Source organism: Chlorocebus sabaeus, chromosome 23 (assembly GCF_047675955.1).
Source record: "Chlorocebus sabaeus isolate Y175 chromosome 23, mChlSab1.0.hap1, whole genome shotgun sequence".
NCBI lineage: Eukaryota > Metazoa > Chordata > Mammalia > Primates > Cercopithecidae > Chlorocebus > Chlorocebus sabaeus.
The window spans coordinates 42,569,188-42,593,142 of NC_132926.1; the positions used below are offsets into that span (position 1 = coordinate 42,569,188).

At 43.6% G+C, this 23,955-nt stretch overlaps 1 protein-coding gene across 3 annotated transcripts in view; it reads right to left on the reverse strand.

The window, feature by feature from the left end:
- Positions 1 to 23,955, reverse strand: part of UBE2D2 (ubiquitin conjugating enzyme E2 D2) — a 60,344-nt gene that overhangs the window by 19,951 nt on the left and 16,438 nt on the right. For all 3 annotated transcript variants that reach the window (XM_008014637.3, XM_073010647.1, XM_038009531.2), the window contains one exon: positions 4,594 to 4,657. In XM_008014637.3, coding sequence (XP_008012828.1) covers positions 4,594 to 4,657 — 64 coding nt within the window. The remainder of the gene's footprint in view (positions 1 to 4,593; positions 4,658 to 23,955) is intronic.

A 23,955-nucleotide genomic window follows, 5' to 3' on the forward strand; every position in this document is an offset into this window, starting at 1 on the left:
GCAGGTGCCTGTAATCCCAGCTACTCGGGAGGCTGAGGCAGGAGAATTGCTTGAACCCAGGAGGCACAGGTTGCAGTGAGCCGAGACTATGCCACTATACTCCAAGTGGGTGACAATGTGAGACTCTGTCTCAAAAAAAAAAAAAAAAGGAGAAATAGCTCAAGAATTACTAGAAGTTCAAGTAAAAAGGACCCCAAAAATAGTTACTGAATGAAATACTGGCCCACAAGTATAAAATATTGCTACATTTTACATAAACATCTATTTCAAAAATCTTTCATTTAATGATCCATCTTAGGATTAATCAAAATTGACCAAAATAAAAAGTTTTGATAGTAAAAAACAAAAATAAGTTCCCAACACTATGTTGGTTTAATACTATCAAACCAAATTATGCAAACTGAAAGTTACACAATCTGTTTTATGAGAGTTTAAATGTGAAGTTCACAGATGAATGATTACTCTTTAATATTCTGAATGAAGCCTTGAGGTTAAAAGGGACAGGCTGGGCACAGTGGCTCACGCCTGTAATCCTAGCACTCTGGGAGACCAAGGTGGGTGGATCATCTGAGGTCAGGTGTTCGAGACCAGCCTGGCCAACATGGTGAAACCCCGTCTCCACTAAAAATACAAAAAATTAGTCAGGCGTGGTGGTGTATGCCTGTAATCCCAGCTACTTGGGAGATGGAGACAGGAGAATTGCTTGAACCCAGGACGTAGAGGTTGCAGTGAGCCAAGATCATGCCACTGCACGATCTGTTGCACGCCTGGGCAACAGAGCGAGACTCTGTCTCAAACAAACAAACAAAAAAGCAGGGGACGGTGAGAATATCTGATAGTATGAGACTGAATCTCCAGAGACCTACACTTGAATGTACAGATCTCAAGACAGTCACATTTACCAAGTGTTCAAAACAAAAGAAAGTTGGGTGCGGTGGCTCGCAGCTGTAATCACAGGGCTTTGGGAGGCAGAAGCAGGAGGATCACTTGAGCCCAGGATTTCAAGACCAGCATAGAAAACATGGTGAGACTCTATTGCTATATATATATATATATTTTTTTTTTTAAATTAGCCAGGGGTGTAAGGGCATGTACCCATAGTCCCAGTTACTCAGGAGGCTGAGGTAGGAGGATCCCTTGAGCCCAGGAGTTTGAGGCTTCAGTGAGCTGCAACTGCGCCACTACACTCTAGCCTGGGCAAGAGTCATCCCCTACCTTGAAAGAAGACCAGAGGAGACTCTGTCTCAAAAAAAAAAAAAAAAAAAAAAAGGGCTGGGTGTGGTGGCTCATGTCTGTATGCCTGTAATGCCAGCACAGGGGGAGGGGGAAAGGCGGAGAGGGAAGAGAAGATAGAAGGAAACAGATACATGGCCATTCAATCTTCAGCTTCCTTTTTTTTTTTGAGATGGAGTCTTGCTCTGTCGCCCAGGCTGGAGTGCAGTGGCATGATCTCGGCTCACTGCAAGCTCCACCTCCTGGGTTCACGCCATTCTCCTGCCTCAGCCGCCTGAGTAGCTGAGACTACAGGCGCCCACCACCATGCCCGGCTAATTTTTTGTATTTTTAGTAGAGATGGGGTTTCACCACGTTAGCCAGGATGGTATTCATCTCCTGACCTCATGATCCGCCCGCCTCGGCCTCCCAAAGTGCTGGGATTACAGGCGTGAGCCATCGCACTCGGCTGTGGGAGTTTTATTTAACTCTCCAAAGGGAACAATTTTTCAATCTGAGAAAGAAATGTATAGTGCTAACTATGGCAGAAGCAAAGCAAAGCAAAGACAAATTACTTCAGCATGCTAAAGAAAACTTCAAAAATGAAATCAAGTCCCGACTCCAATCACTTTTAATTAAAGATTTTCAGCCATTCTTAACTTGGAGGAATTTACCTAAAACAAAAGCACTTTTCCAACTGAATAGAAAGAGTACACTGATGGATGTGGCCGATATGATACAGTGGAAGGACAAACTAGAATCAGAAAACGTGAGAGTGAGTCCACACGGAGAATCTCCATGAGCTTCTCATGGGACTCTTTTCTAAAACAGTTTAAAATTTCTACTCCAGTCACCTAAATGAGTTGTTGTAAGGCTTAAATGAGACAATAGTGTGTAAGAGCACTTACTTAATCATTTTGTATGGTTTAGGTACTTAGTCTGCCTTGTTTGGTACCAAATACTATAGTTACTCACGCTAGATAAGTCAGAATACAATAATGTAAATGAGTTTTTTCATGACATGTACTTGGACTCCTAATTTATAATATTTATCTATTTTATTTGTAAAGTAATCCTTGTAAAAGGGCCTTGCTTTCATTCTTCACGATTTAGTAGACCAGACACATTCTTTTTTTCTTTTGTTGTTGTTTTTGTTTTGAGATAGTCTCGCTCCCGTTGCCCAGACTGGAGTACAGTGGTGCAATCTTGGCTTACTACAGCCTCAACTTCCTGGACTCAAGTGATCCTCCCACCTCAAACTCCTCCTGAGTAGCTGGGGCTACAGGCATGCACCACCAGGCCAGGCTAATTTTTGTATTTTTTTGTAGAGACAGGGTTTCACCATGTTGCCCAGGCTGGTCTCGCACTCCTGGGCTCAAGTGATCTGTCTGCCTCAGCCTCCCAAAGCACTGAGATTACAGGTGTGAGCCACTGTGCGGACCCAGACACAACATTAATAAGAAAAATCAGGAAAAAACAATTAGAGGCCAGGTGCAGTACCTCATGTCTGTAATTCCAGAACTTTGGGGGGCCAAGGCAGGCGGATCACCTGAGGTCAGGAATTCAAGACCAGCCTGGTCAACATGGCAAAACCCCGTCTCTACTAAAAATACAAAAATTAGCCAGGTGTGGTGGCAGGTGCCTGTAAACCCAGCTACTTGGAAGGCTGAGGCACGAGAATTGCTTGAACACGGGAGGCAGAGGTTGCAGTGAGTCAAGGTCGCGCCACTGCACTCCAGCATGGGCAAGAGAGTGAGACTCCGTCTTAAAAAACAAAACAAACAAACAAAAATATTAAACATAAGCTAATTTAACCCTGTACTCATTTTGACCTTAATCTACATACTTACACAAGTGTTTGTAAGTATGCATACTTTAAAATACTTGTTAAATGTTACAATTTTTTTTTGGAGAGTGAGTCTCACTCTGTCACCCAGGCTAGAGTGCAGTGGCACAATCTCAGCTCACTGCAACCTCCGCCTCCTGGGTTCAAGCAGTTCTCTGCCTCAGCCTCCCGAGTAGCTGAGATTACAGGCGCCTGTCACCACGCCCGGCTAATTTTTTTAGTATTTTTAGTAGAGACAGGGTTTCACCATCTCGTCCAGGATGGTCTTAAATGCCTGACCTCGTGATCCGCCCGCCCCGGCCTTTCAAAGTGCTGGGATTACAGGCGTGAGTCACCAGGCCCAGTCCTGTTTTTATTTTTTGAGACAGCATCTCACTCTGTCGCCCAAGCTGGAGTACAGTGGCATGGTCCTGGCTCACTGCAAACTCTGCTTCCCAGGCTCAGGTTCAAGAGATCCTCCCACCTTAGCTTTCCAAGTAGCTTGGACTACCAGTATGCACCAACACACCTGGCTAATTTTTTCGTGTGTTTTTTGTAGAGACAGGGCTTCACCATGTTGACCAAGCTGGTCTTGAACTCCTGGGCTCAACTGATCCACCTGCCTCGGCCTCCCAAAGTGCTGGGATTAGAGACATGAGCCATCACACCCAACCAAATGTTACAGTTTTTTGTGAATTAGTTTTACATAGCACAGTCTCATTCAAATATCCCTTCTTTAAAAAAGTTCAAAGACACTATATGGGAAAAAATTATGTTGCAATGAAGTGGAACACAGAGGAAATTATCATCCAATGTATGCATTAAGACATCTCATAGATTATTTTAGACAAAATTAAGCAGATAAACTGGACTTCAAAAACAAAGATCTGCTTTTGGCCAGGCGTGGTAGTTCACACCTGTAATCCCAGCACTTTGGGAGGCCGAAGCAGGCGGATCACCTGAGGCCAGGAGTTTGAGACCAGCCTGGCCGACATAGCGAAATCACGAATCTACTAAAAACATAAAACTTAGGCGTGGTAGCATGCACCTGTAATCCCAGATACTCAAGAGGCCGAGGCACGAGAATCACTTGAACCCAGGAGGCAGAGGCTGTAGTGAGCTGAGATCATGCCACTGCACTCCAGCCTGGGTGACAGAGCGAGACCCTGTCTCAAGAAAAAAATAAATAAAGACCTGATTTCACAAGTATGAGCCAGTAGAAAGTCAGACACAGACACATATACTATCATCCTTAGTATTATCTTATTCAAGAATAATAGCTAGCTGTAAGTAAAAGCTCAAATCCTTCACTCCAGGAAAACACCCAGAAGGGATGAAGGTCAGGTAGGAGAGGACCAGAACAACTATACAGCCAATACCTGGCAGAAGATTCAAAATGTAATGAACAACACAGATGATAATGGGATGAACACAGAGTTGCTCCATTCATGGGCCACTAAGGGTTAAACACTGCCTCTTCCCTATAGTGTAATTGTTTCTTCACACAAAATAACCACTGTTATGCTATTACTCCATTATTCCTTTTAAATACTTACTATCATCTCCAACAGGACCTGCTGAACACTGTGCTGGAGGGTCCCGTGCCAGATCATTCAATTCCTACAGAAAAAAGAAAGAAAAGAAATATATTCAATGTAAATGTACCTTTTATCCATTATTAAAGTTTATGTTGTTACCAATATTCTCTGTCATGCTGGTGAAACTCTTTTAAGAGCATTCCTTCAGAGTAAGAGATGAGTAGATTGGTGAATCTTTAAGGTATTTTGGATTCTCCAATGCAATGTGTATTTTTAAAGTGGGTCATTTTTGCTTTGTTCAGAGCTTAGTAAATAAATACAATGAGGAAGGTAAAACATGTATTATGGGCTGGGAGCAGTGGCTCACACCTGTAATCCCAGCACTTTGGGAGGCTGAGGCAGGCAGATCACTTGAGGTCAGGAGTTCGAGACCAGCCTGGCCAACAAGCCTGTCTCTAGTGAAGACAGAAAAAATTAGCCGGGCATGGTGGTACATGCCTGCAATACCAGCTACTCAGGAGGCTGAGGCAGGAGAATCCCTTGAACCAGGGAGGCGGAGGTTGCAATAAGCCAAGATTGCACTACTGCACTCCAGGCTGGGCGAGAGAGACTCCGTTTCAAACAAACAAACAAAAACAAAAAACATGTATTATGTATTAAAGAGCCATAAAAACCGTTTTTGTTGTTTTTTTTTTTTTGAGACGGAGTCTCGCTCTGTTGCCCAGGCTGGAGTGCAATGGCGCGATCTCAGCTCACTGCAAGCTCCGCCTCCCGGGTTCACGCCATTCTCCTGTCTTAGCCTCCCGAGTAGCTGGGACTACAGGCACCTGCCACCATGCCTGGCTAATTTTTTGTATTTTTAGTAGAGATGGGGTTTCACTGTATTAGCCAGGATGATCTCGATCTCCTGACCTCATGATCCACCCACCTTGGCCTCCCAAAGTGCTGGGATTACAGACGTGAGCCTCCACGCCCAGCCAAAACTGTTTTTATGTAAACATTTCATTTATTATTTTTCAAAAAAAAATTTAAGGCCAATTTTAGTATCTCAAAACTATTAGGTTACACTTGGGACAACCTCCTAAAGTCATAAATGTTCCAAAATTATACTGGACCATCTGACAAGTTGATACGTTTTCAGTGGAAGTCCACTACCAGGGTTCTAAAAGTAGAAAAAACTTTGAAAGAATGTATTTTAGACTGGGCACAGTGGCTCATGCTTGTAATCCCAGCACTTTGTGGGGTCAAGGCGGGAGGATAACCTGACATCAGGAGTTCGAGACCAGCCCAGCCTGGTGAACATCGTGAAACCCCATTTCTACTAAAAATACAAAAATTAGCCAAGCATAGTGAGTGCATGTCTATAGTCCCAGCTACTTGGGAGGCTACGGCAGGAGAATTGCTAGAACCTGGGAGGCGGAGGTTGCAGTGAGCCAAGATCATGCCACTACACTCCAGCCTGGGGCAACAGAATGAGACTTTGTCTCAAAAAAAAAAAAAAAAAAAAAAAAAAAAAAAAAAAAAAAAAAAAAAAAATTTTAAAAGGCTGACTGAAGTAATAAAAGCCACCATCCATAAAGCTTTGTAGCTCCCAGGAGCGATGGCTCACACCTATAATCCCAACACTTTGGGAAGCCAAGGCAGCGCCAATCACTTGAGGCCAGGAGCTTGAGACCAGCCTGGCCAACATAGCGAGACCCTGTCTGTACTAAAAAAATACAAAATTAGCTGGGAGTGGTGGCACACACCTGTAATCCCAGCTACTCGAGAGGCTGAGGCAGAAGAAATGCTTGAACCCGGGAAAGGCAGGTTGCAGTGAGCTGAGATCATGCCACTGCACTCCAGCCTGGGCGACAGAGTGAGACTCCATCTCAAAAAAGAAAAAAAGAAAAAAAAAAGCTTTTTAGTCAGAGACTCCTCTACCTGTAGTAATGCTTTATAATCAGTTACCAGCTTCTCAGCTTTTTAAACATAAAAGTTCAGAAACTTGAGACTTGTTATTGGGTGGGGATGCCTGAAAAATTACAAAGCAGGAAATCATACTATATTCCATTTCCCCTCAGCTTGGTTTTTGAGACAAAAACAAAGTTCTTAAGAAGAACTAGTGTTCGATTATATTTTAAAACTACAACAGTGAAAAGAGAAAAGTCTAAGATTTTTTAAATCCAAAAACCATTTAGACTCTTACGTTGTTTCATCCTGTCTGTAAGTTTGGAGTACAAAGCATAAAGTACAGAGATAAAGTTTGAAAAAGGGCCAGGCGCAGTGGCTCCTGCCTGTAATCCCAGCACTTTGGGAGGCCGAGGCAGGCGAATCATGAGGTCAGAAGATCGAGACCATCCTGGTTAACACGGTGAAATCCTGTATCTACCAAAAATATAAAAAATTAGCCGGGCGTGTTGGCGGGCACCTGTAGTCCCAGTTACTCAGAAGGCTGAGGCAGGAGAATGGCGTGAACCTGGGAGGCGGAGCTTGAGTGAGCTGAGATTGCACCACTGCCCTCCAGCCTGGGCAACAGAGCAAGATTCCATTTCAAAAAAAAAAAAAAACAGAAAGTTTGAAAAAAAGAAGGCTCTGGATTGAGATAATGATTAACTTACTCAAATATGTCAATTTTTGGATCCTGTCTCTAAAATAGAGATTTTCTGCCCATCTCAAGAAAAAAAGTAATAGTTCCTATTCTCAAATATTACTGACAGCACAGGTTGGTATAACTAAGAACATCTGGCTTTATTTAAGACATTGCTGTAGCAACAGGTTGTTATTAAAATATAACTTGAATTTAACAATTGAACAATTCTGAGGTCCTGCCATGTTCATTAAGTGGAATTTTACTTTTGATTTCACTGTAATCTTTTGCTTCTTTCAAACTGAGTTACAATTTTCCATGCTGACTGACATCAAGGTTTTTAACTCAAGCGCTACGATTTATCTAAGCAGAATACAAGATCCATCAGTCTGTTTCACAAGCCAGTATGATATAATTTTAAAACCCTAAGCCAAACTTAGACTAATAGACCTTTAACGCGCTCATTCAACACTTCCTTGGCTGACGGCACTGATACAGCTGAATCTCAAAAGCATACTGCTAAGTGAAAGAAGCCAGACATAAGGCTACATGATGTATGATTCCATTTATATGACATTCTAGAACAGGCAAAACTATAGTGACAGAAAGCAGATCCATGGTTCCAGTGGCTGGAGGGAGTTAGAGGGGGGAATAACTATAAACAGATATGAAGAAAATCTGAGGAATGATAGAAGTGTTCAAAATCATTATTTTTGTAGAGATTGTACAACTATATGCCTATTTGTCAAAACTCAAATTGTACACTAAATTTTACGGTATGTAATACTGTATCTCAAAGTTGTTTATTATTGCTTTTTAAAGGGGAGGTAAGGTCTCACTATGTTGCCCAGGCTGGTCTCTAATGCCTGGACTCAAGCAATCCCTCCTCAGCCTCCCAAAGTGCTGGAATTACAGGTGTGAGCCACAGTGCCTCGCCAGTTTTTTATTCTTAAAAGTACATTTGGGCTGGGCACGGTGGCTCATGTCTGTAATCCCAGCACTTTGGGAGGCCAAGGCAGGTGGATCACGAGGTCAGGAGCTCGAGACCAGCCTGACCAACCCCATCTCTAAAAAAAAAAAAAATACAAAAATCAGCCAGGTGTGGAGGCACACACCTGTAATCCCAGCTACTGGGGAGGCTGAGGCGGAAGAATCACTTGAACCCAGGAGGCGGAGGTTGCCGTGAGCTGAGATTGTGATACTGCACTCCAGCCTGGGCGACAGAGCGAGACTCCATCTCACACACACACACACACACACACACACAGAGCGAGACTCCATCACACACACACACACACACACACACACACCCCATTTGGATTCAGAAACAGATCTTTTTTAAAAAAGAAAAAAAGCACATACCTATCCATCTTTACATGTGCATAAAATATCTCCAAAGAATACACAAGAAACGCCAGGCACGGTGGCTCACACCTGTAATCCCAGCACTTTGGAAGGCTGAGGCAGGTGGATCACAAAGTCAGGAGTTCGAGACCAGCCTGGCCAACATGCTGAAACCCCGTGTCTACTAAAAATACAAAAATTAGCCGGGCATGGTGGCACACACCTGTAGTCCCAGCTACTCGGGAGGCTGAGCCAGGAGAATTGCCTGAACCCGGGAGGCCTAGAGGATGCAGTGAGCTGAGATGTCATCGCTGCACTCCAGCCTGGGTGACAGAGTGAGACTGTCTCAAAACACACACACACACACACATAAAGAAACTAGTTAATAAATAATTGCCTTTAGGAAGGAAAGCTTAGGGGTGAGAATGGGAACTATATTCCTTTTATACATTTTGAATTTTATAAAAGTGTGTATATTGCCTATTTGAAAAATAAATTACCCTTTAAAATTTTCTTTTTCTCTTTTTTTAACCAAGTGGGTCTGTGCAAGAATTATCCTGACTACATATGTGGATTAAAATAGCTTTAAAAATTGTCATCATGGCTGGGCACAGTGGCTCACCTGAGGTCAGGAGTTCGAGACCAGCCTGGCCAACATGGCAAAACCCCATCTTTACTAAAAGTACAAAAATTAGCCGGGCATGGTGGGGGCCTCCGTAATCCCAGCTACTCAGGAGGCTGAGGCAGGAGAATTGCTTGAACCTGGGAGGCAGAGGTTGCAGTGAGCCAATATCGCACTACTCCACTCCAGTCTGCATGACAAGAGCGAGATACCAACTTAAGAAAAAAAAAAATAGGCCAGGCGCGGTGGCTCAAGCCTGTAATCCCAGCACTTTGGGAGGCCGAGACGGGCGGATCACGAGGTCACGAGATCGAGACCATCCTGGCTAACACAGTGAAACCCCATCTCTACTAAAAAATACAAAAAACTAGCCGGGCGAGGTGGCGGGCGCCTGTAGTACCAGCTACTCGGGAGGCTGAGGCAGGAGAATGGCGTGAACCCGGGAGGCGGAGCTTGCTGTGAGCCGAGATCCGGCCACTGCACTCCAGCCTGGGCGACAAAGCGAGAGTTCGTCTCAAAAAAAAAAAAAAAAAAAAAAAAAAAAGTCATTATTTGCAGTGTAATCTAAATAGTGAAAACCCAATTACAGCAAATAAACATACAATCTATAAAACTGATTACCTCTACATCATGATGAAAACTGAAGTTGAATCCAGTTGGAACATGTGGGCAGAAAAAAATAATATCCAAATATATCAGGCTGTTTTAACAGTTGGCTTTAAACCTATACATTAATTTTAACTTTCTATTTTATGAGAAAGAACAATAGGGAAATAAAGTACAGCCAGCCCTCTGTGTCTACGGGTTCCACTAACTGTGGGTCAAATACACTGGGGAAAAAATGATGTCTGTACTGATCACGTGCAGACTTCTTTGGTCATTATTCCCTAAACACCACAGCATAACAACTATTTACAGAGCACTTACACTGTATTAGGTTTTGTAAGTAATCTAGAGATGACTTAAAGTACATAGGAAGATGTGCATAGGTTATATGCAAATATTATGCCATTTTATATCAGGGACTTGAGCATCAGTAGATTTTGGTATCCATGGAAGGACCTGGGACCAACCTTTTGTGGATACTGAGGGAAGAATGTATATATAATTATGTTTAGAAAAAAGTGATAGGTAAGGAACTTTGATAGTTAAAGTAGAACATTCTCAATTTATAAAAAGATTCTCAACCCAGTGCAGTGGCTTACACCTGTAATCCTAGCACTCTGAGAGGCTGAGGCGGGAGGATCACCTGAGGTCAGGAGTTCAAGGCCAGCCTGGCAAACATGGTGAAACCCCATCTCTACTAAAAATGCATAATTAGCCAGGCATGGTGGCACATGCCTATAATCCTAGCTACGCAGGAGGCTGAGGTGGAAGAATCACTGGAACCCGGGAGGCAGACATTGCAATGAGCCAAGACTGCACCACTGCACTCCAGCCTGGGCGACAGAGCAAGACTATGTCTCAAAAAAAAAAAGAAAAAGAAAAAGAAAAAGAAAATACCCATCATGAACCTACAACCCAGCTTTGCCCAGTCTTAACATCGCCACACTAGCTTTGGATCTAGGTCCCCTGTGTACCCTCCCAGAACTGATTAATACCCTGAATATATAGTGTTTGTCATTCTCATGGATTCTTTCATACTTTTTTCTAAGAGTCCACAAACAAGACAGCACTGTTTACATGTTTTTAAATTTTTATTTAGATAGTGTTACATGGCATGTATTCTTCTATACTTTGCTTTCCCTCAAAATATTGAGATATTTTTCCATGAAGATACACAGGTAGATCTAGTCTGTTCCTTTTTCTTTCCTTTTTTTATTTTTTTTTTTTTTTGAGACAGAGTCTTGCTCTATCGCCCGCCCAGGCTGAAGTGCAGTGGTGTGATCTCAGTTCCCTGCAACCTCTGCCTCCCGGGTTCAAGCGATTCTCCTGCAACCGCCTCCCAGGTAGTGGGGATTACAGGCGTCCACCACCACGCCCAGCTATTTTTAGTATTGTTAGTAGAGACGGGGTTTCACCACATTGGCCAGGGTGGTTTGTTCCTTTTTCTACTGCTTTTTATTCTGCTACTCTATGTCTAAACCACAACAGATCCTTTATTTCCTATTTTTCACTATCACAATGATTTGGTAAATATTCTTGTACACGAGTACTAGGTTAACGCTTCAATTTAACTAGAAAGTACCAACCCCCCCCCCTTTTAAATTATAATTTCCTTGTCAACCCTATAGTTAATGTTTCACACAACAAATGACTTGCTATTAATTTTTGCTATTTATTAAGTTGAGATGTTTCAACTATTAGTCATTTTCTTCTAAATAAATCACTACTTTCTAAGTGTATTTTAAAAACTCTATAGACAGTCTGCATTTCAGTAATTGTTTCCATCAAAACAAACACTGTATGCAACTGTTGTTTTGGGGTATTTCTGAGACAGGGTCTCACTCTGTCACACAGGCTGGAGGATCTTGGCTCACTGCAACCTCCACCTCCCAGGTTTAAGCAATTCTCCCACCTCAGCCACCCAAGTAGCTAGGACTACAGGCACACATCAACATGCCCAGCTAATTTTTGTACTGTTTGGTAGAGATGGGGTTTCACCATGTTGGTCAGGCTGGTCTGGAACTCCTGACCTCAAGTGATCTGCCCAGCTTGGCCTCCCAAAGTGCTGGGAATACAGGCATGAGCCACCGTGCCTGGGTTATTTTTTTTCTTTAAGAGACAGAGTCTTGCTCTGTCACCCAGACAGGAGTGCAGTGGCCTGATCATAGCTCACTGTATCTTTGAATTTCTAGGCTCAAGCAACTCTTTCACTTCAGCCTCCCAAGTAGTTGGGATTACAGGTGCAAACCAAAGATGCTCTGCTAAGAAGATTATTTAAAGCAAGAGAGGCTGACCATAGTGGCTCATGCCTGTAATGTCAGCACTTTGGGAGGCCAAGGGAGGAAGATAGCTTCAGTCCAGGAGGTTGAGACCAGCCTGGGCGACACAGGGAGACCTTGTCTCTACAAAACATTTAAAAATCAGCTGGGCGTGATGGTGCGCACCTGCAGTCCCAGCTATTCGGGAGACTAAGTAGCTGGAACTACAAGCAGGAGGATCTACAACTGGGAGGATCACTTGAGCCCAGGAGGTCGAGGCTGCAATGAGTAGCCACTGCACTTCACCCTGGGTGACAGGGCAAGACTCTATCTCAAAAAAACAAAGAAAGCATGTCAGGTTCCAGGAAATCCTTTAAAAATACAATCTGTGTGACAATATTGACAGCTTCCAGTAGTGATCAAATATACAGCTAATACTTAATTTTTGGCTTACAATACTTTTTCTAGGTAAAAAAAGATTTTTCTCATGAAGCCCATCCCTTTTAATGATATGCTATATAAAGATATTAGCAAAATTTGTCATTTATGTAATCTAACTTGTTGTACTACTAAATTTAGATAAAAATTAAAAGCTTACACTATCCCTATCACAACCCAGAAAGTAAACAAGGCCCAGCCTGTCCAACATGGTGAAACCCCATCTCCACTAAAAATACAAAACTTAGCTGGACATAGTGACGCATGCCTATAGTCCCAGCTACTTGGGAGGCTGAAGCAGGAGAATCGCTTGGACCTGGGAGGCAGAGGTTGCAGTGAGCTGAGATTGCGCCACTGCACTCCACTCCAGCCTGGGCGACAGAGCAAAACTCCCTCTGTCTCAAAAAAAAAAAAAGAAAAAAAAAAAAAAAAAAGGCTAAACAAGATAAGACAGGTGCAGTGGAGGCTGACGCAGTAAGACTGCTTGAGGCCAGGAGTTCAAGACCAGCCTAGTTAACACAGCAAGACTCCATCTCTACAAAATAGAAACATTTAGCCAGGCATGGTAGTGTGCATCTGTAATCCCAGCCACTTGGGAGGCTGAGGCCGGAGTATCACTTGTGACCAGGAGTTGGAGACTGCAGTGAGCTATGATATGCCACTGTACTTCAGCCTAGGCAACAGACTCTGTCTCTAAAAATATTTTTTATAAAAACTAAACAAGGCACTATATTGTATTTATGCTGATAAAGTAAATGGTCTAAAATTCTGTTTAACAAAAGAAGATGCTGATTACCCTAACGTAAAACAAATAATTCAAAAAACTATAGACATTTTAAAGAAAATTATTATTATTTTTTTTTTGAAACACAGTCTCGCTGTGTTGCCCAGGCTGGAGTGCAGTGGCGAGATCTCTGCTCACCACAAGCTCCACCTCCTGGGTTCAGGCCATTCTCCTGCCTCAGTCTCCCGAGTAGCTGGGACAACAGGCGCCTGCCACCACGCCTGGCTAATTTTTTGTATTTTTAGTAGAGATGGGGTTTCACCATGTTAGCCAGGATGGTCTCGATCTCCTGACCTCGTGATCCACCCGCCTCGGCCTCCCAAAGTGTGGGGATTACAGGTGTGAGCTACTGCGCCCGGCCTAAGAAAATTCTTTTTTAGACTCATCATTGACTTTAAATACAAAACCAGATCTACACTTGAAGAGGGGGTGGAGAGTGTTAGTTAGAATCAGGAAGTCAGAGAATAAGGTCTATCACTGTTCGTTAAGTAGAAAAAGTCAGCTACGGTAAAAGCAGTTTTAAAGTCAGTGAGTTCCGTCTAGTAAGTTATTTATATCCAATAAATTGCAGTTAAGACATTAACATTTGCCTACCACGTTTAAAGTTTCACAAAGGATAAACCAATATGAAATTCTGAGATTAAAAAAAAAAAATTCTAAGCTAGACCCCAGATAATCTTTATCTATCTTCACAACAGCAGTTATGGTTTTAAAACATCAACACTAAACATTTGCAATTAAAAAGATTAGACTTTCTTAGGATGAAAAAAACTTAACTCTTTATTCTCTATAGGCTTCCTTTTCCTAGGAAGCTATTTTATTAATTGTACTATATAAATCTAGTATCATATATGGCACTATATAGCTATATATATATATATATATATTTTTTTTTTTTTTTTTTTTTTTTTGAGACAGGATTTCGCTCTGTCGCCAGGCTGGAGTGCAGTGGCGCAATCTCGGCTCACTGCAATCTCCGCCTCCCAGGTTCAAGTGATTCCCCTCCCTCAGCCTCCCTATATTTCATTTTTAAATTATCTACAACTACCAGAAGTTAACCTCTGCACAAACTCATCTCTATCCCTTTAATGTAATTATGACTCCTTGAATGAGAGACAAGGTGTATCATATTCTTCACCGCATTCTGTAGAGACTGGAACATGAGAAGCACTCAAATGTCTGAGTGGGTTAATGCTTAGTAGGCTACCAAGCAGAATTAGTGCTTAAATACTTACAAAGGCAAATAAAAAATTTCCAAAAGGAAGTCTAGTCCATTCAGTCCAATAACCAATAGTATCAGGAAACAAAAGTCTACAGGCCAGGCACAGGGACTCACGGCTATAATCCCAGCACTTTGAGAGGCTGAGCTGGAGGACTGCTTGAGCCCAGGGGCTCGAGACCAGTTTGGTCAAAACAGTGAGACCCTGTCTCTACAAAAAATTAACAACAACAAAATTAGCCAGGATGTGGTAGCACATTCCTGTAGTCCTAGCTACTCAGGAGGCTGAGGCAGTAAGATTACTTGAGCCCAGAAGTTTGAGGCTGCAGTGAGCTATAATCTCACCACTATACTTCAAGCATCTTGCGGGAAGGGGTAAAACTCTATCTCAAAAAAAAAAAAAGGACCTGCATGCGGCCGGGCATGGGGGTTCACGCCTGTAATCCCAGCACTTTGGGAGGCTGACGTGGGCGGATCACGTGAGGTCAGGAGTTCGAGACCAGCCTAACCAACATGGAGAAGCCCTGTCTCTACTAAAAATACAAAATTAGCTGGGCGTGGTGGTGCATACCTGTAATCTCAGCTACATGGCAAGCTGAGGCAAGATAATCACTTGAACCCAAGAGATGGAGGTTGCAGTGAGCCAAGATCATGCCATTGCACTCCACCCTGGGGAACAACAGCGAAAATGCAACTTAAAAAAAAAATAGTTAGTTTATAGTGACATACACAATATATTACGATGTAATTACTGAACTTGAATGAAAAAGCTGTTTTGGGCCAGGTGCAGTGGCTCATGCCTGTAATCCCAACACTTTGGGAGGCCAAGGCACGTGGATCACCTGAGGTCAGGAGTTCGAGACCATCCTGACCAACATGCTGAAACCCTGTCTCTGCTAAAAATACAAAAATTAGCCAGGTGTGGTGGTGCATGCCTGTAATCCCACCTAGTAGGGAGACTGAGGCAGGAGAATCGCTGGAACCCAGGAGGTGGAGGATGCAGAGAGCCAAGATCGTGCCATTGCACTCCAGACTGGGCAACAAGAGCGAACCTCTGTCTCAAAAAAAAAAAAAAGAAAAAGAAAGAAAAAGGTGTTTTGGGGTAAATGTGGAAAACATGAGAGAATAAGGAGTTTCTTTCTTTGAGTACTTTAGCAACCGCTGAGATGGAAATGTGTTTATGAAGAGAATATAGTCATGCTAAACTTAACAAAAAGCATACATTCTGAGAAATCTGTAGCTGTAGAACATCGAAGTGTACTTACAAAAACCTAGATGGTATAGCCTAGGCCACATGGTATACAGTCTTACTGCTCCTAGGCTACAAATCTATACAGCATATTACTGTACTGAATACCATAGGCAACTATAACACAATGGTATCTGTGTATCCTAAACATATGTAAACAGAAAAGGTACAGTAAAAACATGGGGGAGAAAAGGTAAAAAATGGCACACCTCTATAGGGCACTCACCATGAACAGAGTCTGCAAGACTGGAAGTTGCTCTGGATGAGTCCATGATGAGTGAATGTGAGGGCCTAGGACATTACTGATTATTGTACACTACTGCAGACTTTATAAACACTGTGTACTCAGCCTATAATAAATTTACTTTTTAATTTACTTTTTTAAAAAAGGAATTGCACTACATTACAACAGCTATGTTCCTAGGCAACAGGAATTTTTTCGCTCCACTGTCTTATGGGACCACTGTCATAATATCGTCTGTCATTGACCAAAATGTCATTATATGGCATATGACCGTATTCTGTGTTCATTATTGAATATCAAGAACCTTTCTCATTTTACCTTTAACTATCCTTTGCTCATTTCACAATTTTTTCTTTTCCCTTTTTTTTTTTTTTTTTGAGATGGAATCTCACTCCGTCGCCCAGGCTGGAGTGCAGTGGCATGATCTCAGCTCACCGCAACCTCCACCTCCTGGGTTCAAGCGATTCTCCTGTCTCAGCCTCCCGAGTAGCTGAGACTAGAGGCGCCTGCCACCACGCCCAGCTAATTTTTGTATTTTTAGTAGAGACAGGGTTTCACCTTGTTGGCCAGGTTGGTCTTGAACTCCTGTCCTCAGGTGATCCACCCACCTCAGCCTCCCAAAGTACTAGGATTACAGGCGTGAGCCACCGGGCCTAGCCAACTTCTTTCTTCAAATTGACAAAATTGTATATATTTGTCACGCACATGTTGTTCTGAAATATGAATACACTGTGGAATAGCTAAATTGAGCTAATTAACATATTATCTCACATACTTATTTACCTCACATACTTATATCTTTTGGCAGTGAAAACACTTAAAAAATTTACTCTCAGCAATTTTTAAGAATATATGGTTATTGGTCAGGGGCAATGGTTCACGCCTGTAATTCCAACACTTTGGGAGGCTGAGGCAGGTAGATCACCTGAGGTCAGGAGTTCAAGACCAGTCTGACCAACCCGGTGAAACCGCGTCTCTACCAAAAATACAAAAATTAGCTGGGTATGGTGGCGCATGCCTGTAATCCTAGCTACTAGGGAGGCTGAAGCAGGAGAATCCCTGGAACCCAAGAGGCACAGGATGGAGTGAGCCGAGATCACGCCATTGCACTCCAGCCTGGGCAACACAGTGAGACACTGTCTCAATAACAACAACAAAAAAAGGCCAGGCGCGGTGGTCACGCCTGTAATCCCAGCACTTTGGGAGGCTGAGGCAGGCGGATCATGAGGTCAGGAGATCAAGACCATCCTAGCTAACACGGTGAAACCCTGTCTCCACTAAAAATACAAAAAATTAGCTGGGTGTGGTGGTGGGCACCTGTAGTCCCAGCTACTTGGGAGGCTGAGGCTGGAGAATGGCGTGAACCCAGGAGGTAGAGCTTGCAGTGAGCCAAGATTGAGCCACTGCACTCCAGCCGGGGCGACAGAGCAAGACTCCGTCTCAAAAAAAAAAAAAAAAAAAAATTGAATCTAAACCACTCCAAAATCTGAAACTTTTTCTGAGTACTGACATAATGCCATAAGTAGAAAATTCCACACCTGGTCTCATGTGGTAGGCAGCAGTTAAAACACTGTCAAATTTTATTTCATGAACAAAATCATTTAAAATATTGTGTAAAGGCCAGGCACAGTGGCTCACGCCTGTAATCTCAGCACTCTGGGAGGCTAAAGTGGGAGGATCACTTGAGGTCAGGAGTCCAAGACCAGCCTGGCCAACAGGGCGAAACTCTGTCTCTACTAAAAATACAAAATTAGCTGGACGTTACTTGAACCCAGGAAGTGGAAGCTGCAGTGAGCTAAGATCACACCACTGCACTCCAGCCTGGGCAACAGAGCAAAACTCCATCTCAAAAAAAAAAAAAAAAATCGCGTAAGGCCTATAATTCCAACACTTTGGAGGCCAAGGCAGGAGGATAACTTGAGTCCAGGAGTTCAACACCAGCCTAGACAACATAGTGAGGCCTTGTCTCTACAAAATTAGCTAGGTGGCAGTGCCTATACACCTGTATACACAGTGCCTGCAGTCCTTGGGAGGATGTCAGCTTGAGCACTAGAGTTTAAGACTGCAGTCAGCCATGATCACACCATTGCATTGCACTCCAGCCTGGGCAACAAAGTGAGACTCTATCTCGAAAAAATTAAAAAGGCTGGCACGGTGGCTCACACCTGCAATCCCAGCACTTTGGGAGGCCAACCAGCTGGATCACAAGGTCAGGAGTTTGAAACCAGCCTGACCAACATGGTGAAACTCCACCTCTACTAAAAATACAAAAATTACCCAGGCATGGTGGCGCACGCCTGTAGTCCCAGCTACTCGGGAGGCTGAAGCAGAATAGCTTGAACTCGGGAGGCGGAGGTTGCAGCGAGCCGAGACTGCACTACTGCACTCCAGCCTGGGTGACAGTGCGAGACTCCATCTCAAAAAAAAGGGGAAAAAAAAAAAGAAAAAACTAAACTAATAAAATTATCTTCAGGCTTCAAAAAATTGTACAAGGCCTATATGAAACATAAATGAATTCTGTGTTTAGACTTGGGTCCCACCCCCAAGATACCTAATTATATATATGCAAATATTCCAAAATCCAGAAAAATTCAAATCTGAAACACTTAGGGTCCTAAGCATTTTGGATAATGAATAATCAATCTACTTTTTTTTTTTTTGAGACGGAGTCTTGCTCTGTCGCCCAGGCTGGAGTGCAGTGGCCGGATCTCGGCTCACTGCAAGCCCCTCCTCCTGGGTTTACGCCATTCTCCTGCCTCAGCCTCCCGAGTAGCTGGGACTACAGGCACCCGCCACCTTGCCCGGCTAGTTTTTTGTATTTTTTTTAGTAAAGACGAGGTTTCACTGTGTTAGCCAGGATGGTCTCGATCTCCTGACCTCGTGATCCGCCCGTCTCGGCCTCCCAAAGTGTACCTTTTTTTTTTTTTTTTTTTGAGACGAAGTCTTGCTCTGTCACCCAGGCTAGAGTGCAGTGGCGTGATCTCAGCTCACTGCAACCTCCATCTCTTGGGTTCAAGCAATTCTCCTGCCTCCACCTCCTGAGTAGCTGGGATTACAGGTGCTCACCACCGCACCCAGCTAATTTTTTTGTATTTTCAGTAGAGATGGGGTTTCACCATCTTGGCCAGGCTGGTTTCAAACTCCTGACCTCATGATCCACCCGCCTCAGTCTCCCAAAGTGCTGGGATTATAGGCATGAGCGACCACGCCTGGCCTACTTTTTCTTAATTAACTTTTAAACTTCAACCACTCCGGGACTACAGGAACACTCTGCCTAGAATATTCTTCCCATCCTCTCCTCCCCCACATCCACCTTCAGGCTTCACTTAAATGTTGCCCTTAGAGACCTTCCCAGAAGCCTCTTTCCGCCATTTCCATTTATTTCTTATTAAGTACTACGGTAAAGCCCAGGTTGCTTTAACAACTTTATATAGTTCATATTTATCTGTGTGGTTATTATTATTTGAGACAGAGTTCACTCTTGTCGCTCAGGCTGGAGTACAGCGGTGTGAATCATAGCTCACTATAACCTTGAACTAGGCTCATGCAATACTCCTGCCTTAGCATCCCAAGTGAGCTGGGACTACTGGCACATGCCACCACGCCTGGCTGTTGTTTATTTTTAAAAATTTTCTGTAGAGGTTGGGTGCGGTGGCTCACACCTGTAATCCCAGCACTTTGGGAGGCTGAGGCAGGTGGATCATGAGGTCAGGAGATCGAGACCATCTGGCTAACATGGTGAAACCCTGTCTCTACTAAAAGTACAAGAAATGAGCTAGGTGTGGTAGCACACGCCTGTGGTCCCAGCTACTTGGGAGGCTGAAGCAGAAGAATCACTTGAACCCAGGAGGCGGAGGTTGCAGTAAGCTGAGATCGTGCCACTACACTCCAGCCTGGGTCATGCAATGAGACTCCATTTCAAAAAAGAAAAAAATCTGTAGAAACAGGGTCTCACTCTGTTACACTGTCCCAGCTGGTCTTGTACTCCTGGACTCAAGCCATCCTCTCTCCTCAGCCATTCAAAATGATAGGACTGGCCAGGCAAGGTGACTCACGACTGTAACATCAGCACTTTGGAAGGCTGAGGTGGGCGTTATCACTTGAGCCCAGGAGTTCAAGACCAGCCTGGGCAACGTGGTGTAACCCCACCTTTACTAAAACTACAAAAAGTTAGCTGGGCATGATGGTACATGCCTGGAGAATCACCTGAGCCCAGGAAGTTGAGGCTATAGTAAGCCATGATTGCGCCACTGCACTCAATGCTGGGTGACAAGAGTGAGACTCTGTCTCAAAGAAAAGCACTAGGCATGAGCCTTATCTATGTGAACAATTTTTTTTTTTTGAGACAGAGTGTCGCCCTGTCGCCCAGGCAGGAGTGCAAAGGCATGGCGTGATCTCAATGGCATGATCTCAGCTCACTGCAACTCCACTTCCTGGGTTCAAGTGATTCTCCTGCCTCAGCCTCCTGAGTAGCTGGGATTATAGGCACACGCCACCACACCTGGCTAACTTTTTCTATCTTTAGTAGAGACAGGGTTTCACCACGTTGGCCAGGCTGTTCTCGAACTCCTCACCTTGTGATCTGCCCACCACAGCCTTCCAAAGTGCTGGGATTACAGATGTGAGCCACTGCGCCTGGAATCTATGTGATTATTTAATGTCTCTTGACCCAGTAACAAATAGGGACCTGACTTCCAGCTTTTTGCACAGAGCCTGGTCCATCAAAACTGCCCAGTAAATATCTGCTGAAGAACCAGATAGTTACAATTACAGTGATTGTCACTGATTGTAAGACTTTAAAATAAAAAAAAACATAGCAGAGGCTGGGCACGGTGGTTTATGCCTGTAATCCCAGCACTTTGGGAGGCCAAGGTGGGCGGATCATCTTGAGGTCAGGAGTTCCAGACCAGCCTAGCCTTGCTAACAAGGCAAAACCCCATCTCTACTAAAAATACAAAAATTAGGCCAGGCACGGTGGCTCACCCCTGCAATCCCAGCACTTTGGCAGGCCAAGACGGGTGGATCACCTGAGGTCAGGAGTTTGAGACCAGCCTGACCAACATGGAGAAACCCCATCTCTACTAAAAATACAAAATTAGCCGGGCGTGGTGGTGCTTGCCTGTAATCCCACCTACTTGAGATGCTGAGGCAGGAGAATCACTTGAACCCGGAAGGCAGAGGTTGCAGTGAGCCAAGATCACACCATTGCACTCCAGCCTGGGTAACAAAAGCTTAACTCCATCTCAAAAAAATTTAAAAAATTAAAATACAGAAATTAGCTGGGCGTGGTGGCACACACCTGTAATCCAAGCTACTCAGGAGGCTAAGGCAGGAGAATCACTTGAACCTGGGAGGCAGAGGTTGCAGTGAGGTGAGATTGTGCCACTACACTCCAGCCTGGGCAACAGAGTGAGACTTTGTCTCAAAAATAAATAAATAACTACAAATAAAACATAGCTGAAATCAGGCTGCATACCATAATCAATGGCATGTCAGCTTAACTGGCACTAAGTATACTTTCCTTCTTCGTAGAATAATGGTACATCTTTCAATTGACGGCATTTTAGAGTCAATGAAATAAGGTACATGGGAAGGCGATAACCTCATTCTCTGATACTGCAGCCATGGGATCATATACCTAACAATACAGAAGTTTAGCAGAGTGCGGTGGCTCTTGTCTGTAATTCCAGCACTTTAGGAAGCTGGGACAGGAGGATCACTTGAATACAGGAATTTGAGAGCAGCCTGGGCCACATAACAAGACTCTGTGTCTACAAAAAATAAAAAACATAGCCAGGTATGGTGGCACACACCTGCTGTCCCAGCTACTGGGAAGGCTGAGGTGGGAGGATCACTTAAGCCCAGAGGGTCAAGGCTGCAGTGAGCCGTGATTGTGCCACTCCAGTCTAGCCTGGGCAACAGAACAAGACCCTGTCTCCAAAAAAACAAACAAACAAACAAACAAACAAACAAACACACACACACACACACACAAGTTTAGAATTTTGGCAACCAGAGCCAAGGTAGAAGATAACTAAGTAAATGAGAGAGACAGGACAGGAAAATCGTAGGGATGCCAGTAAAACTACTTCTACTTCTATAGCAAGTAGGGGAACAAAAGCATTAGGAAGTATACATAGTACCAAAAGCAGATCAGCTGTTCCTTGCTACCAACTCCAGGAGATGAGGAGTAGGGGTGGCGACTCCACAGAGAATCTCTGTCAGGATCTGAAATTCCATCTATTTTTAGTTACTGAAGCAGTGGTCTCTGCTCTCTACCCCTCTATGTCCAAAACAAGGGTGGCACATAGCCAGGTAGATGGAAAGAGTCTATGTGAATAGACAGATGGTGGAGCACCTATGCCAAAAGACTTCACCACTCACTAAGCTTCAATGGAAACACTGAAATGCTAGGAAAAGGGCTTCTTTCCTGGCATTTGTGCCAGGCTCTCCCCCACCAGCTGAATCCCTCCTTAGTAACTACACAGCAAACCAGAAACCTGAAGAACTTATTTGTTGGGTTACTGACACCCTCTTCTGTAACACTAAATCACGCATGTACCATAGTACGAAGCTTGAGAAAATGTGGTGGGGGGCGGGGGGGAGATGAATGCTAATATAATTAACTTGGTGTGTTTCCATGCTACTTAATATGGCAGGATAGTGGAGACCTTAAAGAGATGCCAACTGGCTGGCCAGGCACAGGTGTGGTGGCTCATGCCTGCAATCCGAGCACTTTGGGAGGTCAAGGCGGGTAGATTACCTGACGTCAGGAGTTCGAGACTAGTCTGACCAATATAATGAAACCCCGTCTCTACTAAAAGTACAGTAATTAGCCAGACGTGGTGGCATGCACCTGTAATCCCAGCTACTCAGGAGGATGTGACAGGAGAATCACTTGAACTCGGGAGGCAGGGGTTGCAAAGAGCCAAGATCACGCCATTGCACTCCAGCCTGGACAACAAGAGTGAAACTCCATCTCAAAAAAAAAAAAAAAAAAAAAAAGAGATGCTAACTGGCATCCTGTTTTCTACTATACTCTGTAAAACTATGATCACCCAAAAGAACCTGCATGGGCCAGGCGTGTAATCCCAGCACTTTGGGAAGCCAAGACGGGCAGATCACGAGGTCAGGAGATCGAGACCATCCTGGCTAACACGGTGAAACCCTGTCTCTACTAAAAAATACAAAAAGAAAAAAAACAACTAGCCAGGCGAGGTGGTGGGCGTCTGTAGTCCCAGCTACTTGGGAGGCTGAGTCAGGAGAATAGTGTCAACCCGGGAGGCGGAGCTTGCAGTGAGCTGAGATCTGGCCACTGCACTCCAGCCTGGGCCACAGAGCGAGACTCCATCTCAAAAAAAAAAAAAAAAAAAAAGAACCTGCATGAACTACTTTTAGTAAGGAGCATATAGGTAAGTTTCAGTACTCTGATGTTTTGAAATACAGTATGTAAAAACTGTTTACCTAAAACTGTAAATCCTGGAAACTTAAAAGTAATACTTTTCATGGACTTTACTCTTTCAAAGCACAGTTGGTTAAGTTTCTGTTTTACAAATTCTCCAACACTAACCTAGAGTGTTCAAAATGATGAGTCTGACCACAGTTACCACAGTCTTCCTACAGACAGGCAATCTCTATAAGATGGGTAGATCAATAGTCACATAAACTGTTAAATTTTACTATGCTACAAAACTGGCTCTATCTGCAAAATTCATAAGAATAACTTAAGAGAAAAAAAAAATTCAAGTTAAAAAAAAAAAAAGCCAGATCCAAGTTTCAAGCCTAGGAGTATATTTCAGAATAATTATTCAAAACACCAACTGACAGAGATTTTTGTGGCTCCCTGGAACATTCCAGCCGCCAAAACTAGACATGAGACACTATTAACAAAAATGTCAACAGGTACATCTAAAGAAATGTCTTTTTAAAATTACATTTTATGTAAGCTTAGAGATGGGAGCCCCTTTGTCCACAATGAAAGCACCCAACATGGCATCTAATCAAGTATCATCTACTACAGTAATAAAAATTTACTGGCCGGGCGCGG